This window comes from Mus caroli, chromosome 17 (genome assembly GCF_900094665.2).
Source record: "Mus caroli chromosome 17, CAROLI_EIJ_v1.1, whole genome shotgun sequence".
Lineage (NCBI taxonomy): Eukaryota > Metazoa > Chordata > Mammalia > Rodentia > Muridae > Mus > Mus caroli.
In genome coordinates, this window is record NC_034586.1 from 31,638,988 (window position 1) to 31,647,518 (window position 8,531).

General features: G+C 53.5%; 1 protein-coding gene across 5 annotated transcripts in view; it reads left to right on the forward strand.

The window, feature by feature from the left end:
* Positions 1 to 8,531, forward strand: part of Ehmt2 (euchromatic histone lysine methyltransferase 2) — an 18,327-nt gene that overhangs the window by 4,318 nt on the left and 5,478 nt on the right. For 2 of the 5 annotated variants that reach the window (XM_021149784.2, XM_021149782.2), the window contains 17 exons: positions 1,356 to 1,437; positions 1,524 to 1,561; positions 1,665 to 1,820; positions 4,199 to 4,336; positions 4,422 to 4,536; positions 4,690 to 4,791; positions 4,990 to 5,138; positions 5,231 to 5,374; positions 5,456 to 5,691; positions 5,771 to 5,953; positions 6,059 to 6,141; positions 6,409 to 6,515; positions 6,600 to 6,722; positions 6,820 to 6,921; positions 7,251 to 7,355; positions 7,481 to 7,635; positions 7,716 to 7,883. In XM_021149784.2, the coding sequence (XP_021005443.1) occupies positions 1,356 to 1,437; positions 1,524 to 1,561; positions 1,665 to 1,820; positions 4,199 to 4,336; positions 4,422 to 4,536; positions 4,690 to 4,791; positions 4,990 to 5,138; positions 5,231 to 5,374; positions 5,456 to 5,691; positions 5,771 to 5,953; positions 6,059 to 6,141; positions 6,409 to 6,515; positions 6,600 to 6,722; positions 6,820 to 6,921; positions 7,251 to 7,355; positions 7,481 to 7,635; positions 7,716 to 7,883 (2,186 nt within the window). Of the gene's footprint in view, positions 1 to 1,355; positions 1,438 to 1,523; positions 1,562 to 1,664; positions 1,821 to 4,198; positions 4,337 to 4,421; positions 4,537 to 4,689; positions 4,792 to 4,989; positions 5,139 to 5,230; positions 5,375 to 5,455; positions 5,692 to 5,770; positions 5,954 to 6,028; positions 6,142 to 6,408; positions 6,516 to 6,599; positions 6,723 to 6,819; positions 6,922 to 7,250; positions 7,356 to 7,480; positions 7,636 to 7,715; positions 7,884 to 8,531 lie in introns of all 5 variants that reach the window. The other 3 variants (XM_021149786.2, XM_021149783.1, XM_021149785.2) reach the window with 2 other exon arrangements.

Below are 8,531 nucleotides of genomic sequence, written 5' to 3' on the forward strand. Positions count from 1 at the left end.
GAACTCACTTTGTAGACCAGGCTGGCCTCGAACTCAGAAATCCGCCTGCCTCTGCCTCCCAAGTGCTGGGATTAAAGGCGTGCGCCACCACCGCCCGGCCGGGTTTTTGTTTTTTTTGTTTTGTTTTGTTTTGTTGTTTTTTAATTAAATTTAGCCAGAAGTGGTGGTGCATACCTTTAACCCCAGCATTTGGGAGGCAGAAACCGGAAGATCTCTGTGAGATTTGGGACAGCCTGATCTACAGAGTGATCTACCCTGTAACGTGTAACACCCTGCCCCAAGACAACAAAACAAAAAACAAATTAACACCCCAACAATACAAACAGAACTATGAGAGCCTTTCTCTCTCACCATCTGGGTCTCTGGGAGTGAATTCAGTTCACCAGGCTTGGCCTCCCACACCATTAACTGCTGATCAGATGTGATGGCTTGGGGTAGCATTTTTTTTTTTTAAGATTTATTTATTTATTATATGTAAGTACACTGTAGCTGTCTTCAGACACCCCAGAAGAGGCATCAGATCTCATTATGGATGGTTGTGAGCCACCATGTGGTTGCTGGGATTTGAACTTGCGACCTTCAGAAGAGCAGTCAGCGCTTTTAACTGCTGAGCCATCTCTCCAGCCCTTGGGGTAGCATTTTTTAAAAACTCGTTTCTTATTTTTTTTTAAGATTTATGGGAGTTCTGTTTGTTTGTTTGTTTGTTTGTTTGTTTTAATGTATGTGACTACACTGTACAGATGGTTGTGAGCCTTCGTGTGGTTGTTGAGAATTGAACTTTTAGGACCTCTGCTCCCTCTGGTCAACCCTACCTACTCACTTCAGTCAGCCCCACTAGCTCTGGCCCAAAGCTTTACTTACTATTATATGTGAGTACACTGTAGCTGTCTTCAGACGAACCAGAAGAGGGCATCAGATCCCATTACACATGGTCGTGTGCCACCATGTGGTTGCTGGGATTTGAACTCAGGACCTTCGGAAGGGCAGTCAGTGCTCTTAACCACTAAGCCATCTCGCCAGTCCCCCAGATAGCATTTTTGAGGTACAGCCAGCCACAACACTCCCACCTGGGCCCCAAGCTGAGGGAACAAACCCATAACTTTAGTTTGGTGGCTCACTTATTTCACTTAGCACAGTGCCTTCAAGTTTTCTCTATGTTGCATATTTCCAGGCTCCCTTTTTGTCGTTGGGTGTTCTGTTTGTTTTTGAGATAGGGTCTCACTCACTCTGTAGCCCTAGCTGGCCTGGGTCTCGGATCTGCCTGCCTCCCGGAGTGCTGGAATGAAAGGTGTAGCCCACCACACCTAGCCTGGGTGAGTAACCTTCTAACTGAAAAGTGTTCCTTCCTGCTCCAGCCTCCAATCCCTGAGAAGCGGCCCCCTGAAGTCCAGCATTTCCGCATGAGTGATGACGTGCATCTGGGGAAGGTGACTTCAGGTCAGTCACCTCTGCTCCTCCCACACACTCCAGGTGGCTTGTGTAGTCTGTCCCAGGATTGAGAGTTCACTTTTCTGTCTTTCCAGATGTGGCCAAAAGGAGGAAGCTGAACTCTGGTAGCCTGGTAAGCTGGAGAGAAAGACCTACCTGGTGGGGGTGGGAGCGGAGGGGAGGGGTGGATTGGTGGGCTGGAGCCAGGAACCTCAGACTCTGTCATCTTTTTCTAGTCCGAGGACTTGGGCTCTGCCGGGGGCTCAGGAGATATAATCCTGGAGAAGGGAGAGCCCAGGCCCCTGGAGGAGTGGGAGACGGTGGTGGGCGATGACTTCAGCCTGTACTATGACGCCTACTCTGTGGATGAGCGGGTGGACTCTGACAGCAAGGTGTGCTGGTGTGCTCTTCTCAAGCTTCCCTACCCAGTCTGTTCTTTCCCTTTAATAGCTCTAGTTCACCGCCCTGTGTAGTCTGCAACTGTTTCTTATATCCCTTATCTCATCTCTGATCCTCTCATTCCAACCCAGCCTCCTCCCTGCCTTGTTTGCTCCCTTTGTATTGTTTGCTTCATTGGCTTTTGGCTAGTCTTGTTTGTTTGACAGGGTCTCACTAGTAGACCAAGCTGGCCTCAAATTCCTAGAAATCTGCCTGCCTTTGCCTCTTTAGTGTTGGGTTGAAAGGAACATACTGCCACACTGTGTGCGCACTCATCCTGGGGTTAGAGGACAGCATCTCCAGCTTGGTTCTCTTTCGATGTAGCTCTGGGGATCTTAATCTCTTACGGTTTCTGGGTTTGAGCTTTCAGAATTTTCCCGCGTGTTTGAGGTTGAGCCTGGGGCTCTGCAAGTGCATTGCAACAGGCCTGTGCTTTATTTTTGCCAATTGAGGGATTAAACTCAAGGCCTCGCAGGGTGAGCAAGCACTGAGCTGCTACTTAAATAATTTCAGACCTCATTCTCTACCAAGTTGCCTGGGAATAGCCCGGCCTTAACCCACTCCTATAGTCTGTCTGCCTCAGCCTCCCGAGTGGCTGGGATTAAAGGCATTCTTTTTCTAAATGGGGGTGGGCTTGAGGCAGAGTCTCACTTTATTTTTTTAAAGAGTTATTTATTTTATGTATGTAAGTACACTGTAGCTGTACAGGTGGTTGTGAGCCTTCATGTGGTTGTTAGGAATTGAATTTTAGGACCTCTGCTTGCTCCGGTCAACCCCGCTCGCTAAGTCACTGATCATTCTGGCCCAAAGATTTATTTATTTATTTATTTATTTATTATTTTTTTTTTTTTTTGGTTTTTCAAGACAGGGTTTCTCTGTATAGCTCTGGCTGTCCTGGAACTCACTTTGTAGACCAGGCTGGCCTCGAACTCAGAAATCCGCCTGCCTCTGCCTCCCGAGTGCTGGGATTAAAGGCGTGCGCCACCACGCCCGGCTCAAAGATTTATTTATTATTATACATAAGTACACTGTAGCTAACTTCAGACATACCAGAAGAGGTCGTCAGATCTCATTACAGATGGTTGTGAGCCACCATGTGGTTGCTGGGATTTGAACTCAGGACCTTCAGAAGAGCAGTAAGTGCTCTTTACCCACTGAGCCATCTCGCCAGCCCAAGTCTCACTTTCTAGCCTAGGCTTGAACTTCTACATCACCTGCCTCTTCCTCCTCGTTTGCTTACGAGCTGATTAAAGTGTTCATAGTTCTAGAGGTGAGATTCCCTTCAAGTGCCTCACGCTGTTTGTCTCAGGGTGCAGTCATTTAACCCAGGCTGTCCTCAAACTTGCTATGTAGGCAGGGCTGACCCTGAGCTTCTGGGTTGTTTTTTAATGTATATGAGCGTTTTTTTCCCACGTGTATATTGTACCATCTGCATGCCTCTTGCCCTTGGAAGTCAGAAGGACACTGATGCTCTGGGACCAGAGTTATAGACAGTTGTGAGCCACCATTTGGGTGCTAGGAGTTGAACCCAGGTCCTTTGCAAGAGCAACAGCATCTTTTTTTTTTTTTTCTTTTTTTAAAGGTTTATTTATTATTATAAATAAGTACACTGTAGCTGTCTGGGGTGTCAGATCTCATTAGAGATGGTTGTGAGCCTTCACGTGGTTGCTGGGATTTGAACTCAGGACCTTCAGAAGAGCAGTCAGTGCTCTTACCCAGTGAGCCATCTCGCCAGCCCCTGCTCCTGAGCTGATCCTCTTGCTTCTGTCTCCCACGTTTGGATACAGGCATGCGCCGCCATGTCTGCTGCTGCTTCTGCTTTTTGTTTTTTTTTGGGGGGGGGGGAAGAAAATGTGGCAGTGGTTGCAATGCCTCCTTCCTGTTGCGTGTCTTTGGGAGCTGTGTAGGGTGTTTGGTCAGTTCTTGTACTGGTCAGACACGCTCCAGAGGCAGAGGCGTAGGGTCTCCGTGAGTTCCAGGTAGTGGCCAGGACTACCTAGTGAGGCCCTGTCTCCAAGCAAACAAACAAAAAGAAAACTTTGACATTGGGCCTGTGGTTTCTGGTGATGGCAGCCTGACCCCTTCTTTAGCGCCTCGTTAGTGGAGTAGTTTTGTTGCCATGGGTAGTCTTGTCCGAGTGTTTCCTAAGATCAGCCCTTGTCACTGCTGTGTGGCATTCTGTGCCTCTGTCCCTATCCATCCTTTCCTGCCTCCTGCCCACATCTCCCACCGGGAACTTTTCCTGGTGGGGTGGTGGTGATGATATGGGGCCTCAGGAGTCACCGAGAGAGCTGCCGTTTGCTGGTTTCCCAGCCTAATTTTTCTCTTTCAGTCTGAAGTTGAAGCTCTAGCTGAACAGTTGAGTGAAGAGGAGGAGGAGGAAGAGGAGGAGGAGGAAGAAGAGGAGGAGGAAGAAGAAGAGGAAGAGGAAGAAGAGGAGGACGAGGAGTCGGGCAATCAGTCAGACAGGGTAAGAGCAGAGACCGGCCTACCTGGAGGAGCGGGGGAGCTATTCTGAGCCGGGAGCAGAACTCTTGAATCTTCCTCTTCCACAGAGCGGTTCTAGTGGCCGGCGCAAGGCCAAGAAGAAATGGCGGAAAGACAGCCCGTGGGTGAAGCCATCTAGAAAACGGCGGAAACGAGAGCCTCCGAGGGCCAAGGAGCCAAGAGGTAAGACGGCTCCTCTGCTCTCAGGTCCCCTCCTCCGGCCCCAGAGAGCAGTACACACTCGGATGCTCGTGCATGTTCACTGTGTAGACCGCATGTGCGCACGCGCCCAGGACCCGCGAGCCCCCACTCTCACTCTCTCTGTCTCTGTGTCAGGAGTGAATGGTGTGGGTTCCTCAGGGCCCAGTGAGTACATGGAGGTTCCTCTGGGGTCCCTGGAGCTGCCCAGCGAGGGGACCCTCTCCCCCAACCACGCTGGTAATTAATTGCCAACTGCCGGGACAGGGAACCACCAGGGGGTGCCCACGGGGGTGGAGGGAAACCCTGCCACAGCTGGGGTGTCCGTGCCAGGCTTTGGGGTTCTAGAACATGATGGGGTGGCTGGGCGGAAAGGAGGGGACCCTCCCAGTGGGTGAGGGGCAAGGCCTCCATCATCTCTGTCTCTTCCTGTCTAAGGGGTCTCCAATGACACGTCTTCACTGGAGACGGAGCGCGGGTTTGAGGAGCTGCCCCTCTGCAGCTGCCGCATGGAGGCTCCTAAGATTGACCGCATCAGCGAGAGAGCAGGGCACAAGTGCATGGCCACAGAGAGTGTGGATGGAGAGGTGGGTCTGGGTGCTGTTGGCTTAGGGGGCCCAGGGTGAGCTAGCCTGGGCCCTGGCCTCACCCACATGCCCCCACCTTCCTTCACCCCTAGCTCCTGGGCTGCAATGCTGCCATCCTTAAGCGGGAGACCATGCGGCCGTCTAGTCGCGTGGCGCTGATGGTGCTCTGTGAGGCCCATCGAGCCCGCATGGTCAAGCACCATTGCTGCCCGGGCTGTGGCTACTTCTGCACAGCGGTGAGTGACCATTGGGGTGGATGGGTGGTCTGGCCAGCACGAGAGAGCTCGGGGGCTGACTGCCGCCTCTCCCTTCCCCAGGGCACCTTCCTGGAATGCCACCCTGACTTCCGTGTAGCTCACCGCTTCCATAAGGCCTGTGTATCCCAGCTCAATGGGATGGTCTTCTGTCCCCACTGTGGAGAGGATGCTTCAGAGGCCCAGGAGGTGACCATTCCTCGGGGCGATGGGGGAACACCCCCAGTTGGCACCGCAGCTCCTGCTCTGCCACCCCTGGCACACGATGCCCCAGGACGAGCGGATACCTCCCAGCCCAGGTATTGGCCTCTCCATCACCACCACCTGGTTACCCATCTTATCTCCCTTGCCCCCAGACCTCAAAACCTTCTTCCACAGCGCCCGAATGCGAGGGCATGGAGAGCCGCGGCGCCCACCCTGTGATCCCCTGGCCGACACCATCGACAGCTCAGGGCCTTCGCTGACTCTGCCTAATGGGGGTTGCCTCTCGGCTGTGGGTCTACCCCCAGGGCCGGGCAGGGAAGCCCTGGAAAAAGCCTTGGTCATCCAGGAGTCTGAGAGGTGAGTTTGTGCTGTTTTCAGGGTGTGACTGGGCCAGAAACGCAGGTGTTGCTGTCGGTACTTAAATCTGAGCAGCCCACCTTCTCCCCCTCCATCCCCTGACAGGCGGAAGAAGCTGCGATTCCACCCACGGCAGCTATACCTGTCGGTGAAGCAGGGGGAGCTGCAGAAGGTGATCCTTATGCTGTGTGAGTGTCTGACCCCACCCCAAGGGCTGTGCAAGGAAGGGAAGGTCACGTGACCCTCGATGGTGGCAGCAGTGGTAACCTGTTGGCGATAGGCACTGTTTCAGTGCACAACTTATAAGCTTTCCCGGCCCGGAGGCTGAGTGCTCCTCTAGTGCAGGGCAGTACTGAGGGGCTGGCACAGCTTGCCTAGTGGGGAATCCTGGGAAGCCTCCCTTGGTACAGGGCTGTCCCACCCTCAGCTCTCTTAACTCTTGTCTCTGCCTGCAGTAGACAACCTGGACCCCAACTTCCAGAGCGACCAGCAGAGTAAGCGCACACCCCTGCACGCGGCCGCCCAGAAGGGGTCGGTAGAGATCTGTCATGTGCTGCTGCAGGTCAGTCCTCATGACCCTTCCCACTGTCCAACCCCTCCCCAGCATCCCCTCTCCCTGGTGCCAGCCTTCACACTCTCCTCACAGGCAGGAGCCAACATCAATGCCGTAGATAAGCAACAACGCACACCACTAATGGAGGCCGTGGTGAACAACCACCTGGAGGTGGCCCGCTACATGGTGCAGTTAGGTGGCTGTGTCTACAGCAAGGTGCGGGATGGCACTGGAGAGCTGGGTGGTGGGAGGAAGAAGGGATACCTCGGCACGGGTGCTAGCTAAAGGGTTCACTGGCTCGTGTTTCCCTCAGGAAGAGGATGGCTCCACCTGTCTACATCATGCAGCCAAAATTGGGAACTTGGAAATGGTCAGCCTGCTACTGAGCACAGGGCAGGTGGACGTCAATGCCCAGGTTAGCAACCTGACTGCCCCTGCCGTACACAGATTCCTTGGCTGTCTGTCCCTTGGGCATCAGTCCCCGCTTCTTCCTCAGCTGACCTGACCCTCCCCCACTACCTCCCACTGCCCACGTTGGTTCCCTTATTATTTTGGTTCATGGAACTCGAGTCCCTTCTCTTATCTCTGAGTGTGTCCAGTAAGGTTCCCTGTGAGCATTGGGGGTGGGGGTGCATCTGTGGATACCCATTCTCTGGCTTTGGCTGTTTCCAGAAATGCCCCTGAGCTCCTATTTTCTGGCCAGCAAGTCTGGGCCCTCATTCCCTTCCTCCTTTCTTCCCTCAGGACAGTGGGGGCTGGACGCCCATCATCTGGGCAGCCGAGCACAAGCACATTGATGTGATTCGTATGCTGCTGACCCGGGGTGCTGACGTCACCCTGACTGACAATGTGAGGGACACTCAAGGGGGCTCAGAGGACTTGGGGTGGGTAGCAGCGGGACCCCTATGCAGAGTGGGGGCTCAGTTCAAGAATTGTGTCACCTGCAACCAAGTCTCTGCCTCTCACCTCCACAGGAGGAAAACATCTGCCTGCACTGGGCCTCCTTCACGGGTAGTGCCGCCATCGCTGAGGTCCTCCTGAATGCCCAGTGTGACCTCCATGCTGTCAACTACCATGGGGACACGCCCCTGCACATAGCTGCCAGGGAGAGCTACCATGACTGTGTTCTGTAAGCCCTTAGCTTCCGCAACCCCTGGCACCCACACCCCACTGTCCAATCTCTGACCTAAGCCTTCTGTTCCTCTTCAGGTTGTTCCTGTCTCGTGGAGCCAACCCTGAGCTTCGGAACAAAGAAGGAGACACGGCATGGGATCTGACCCCAGAGCGCTCTGATGTGTGGTTTGCACTGCAGCTCAATCGAAAGCTTAGGCTCGGGGTAGGGAACCGAGCTGTGCGCACCGAGAAGATCATCTGCCGGTGAGTGCAGCCCAGACATCCATGCCCACTGCCACGGCCCCACGTTGGCCAGTCCCAGGCCCCTTCCCAGGCACAGGATTCCCGAGAATTGCTAGAATCATCTTGCCACTAGGGGAGGTGGAAATAAGGGACTCAGCCAGTGAGACCCTCCGCCAAGCCTAACAGAGGTCAGTCAACTCCTCCAAATTATCCTCTGGTTTACAAACACACCTCATGACACACTCACACACAGTTGAAAAAAGCTGAGGGCAGGGTGTGGTGGCCCACACCTGTAATCTCAGCATGAAGGAGGCAGACATCTGATTGTTTTGAACTTGAGGCCAGCCTGGTTTGTATCTATGTATTAAGTTCCAGGTCACCAAGGGCCACATAGTGAGACCTTGTCTTTAAACAAAAGAAAGAGGAGCGAGGAGCCGGGCCGTGATGGCGCATGCCGTTAATCCCAGCACTTGGGACACAGAGGCAGGTGGATTTCTGAGTTTGAGGACCCCTGGTCTACAGAGTGAGTTCCAGAACAGCCAGGGCTACACAGAGAAACCCTGTCTCAGAAAACAAACAAAAAAAGGACAAGAGGGCCGGGCGTGGTGGCGCATGCCTTTAATCCCAGCACTCGGGAAGCAGAGGCAGGCGGATTTTTGAGTTCGAGGC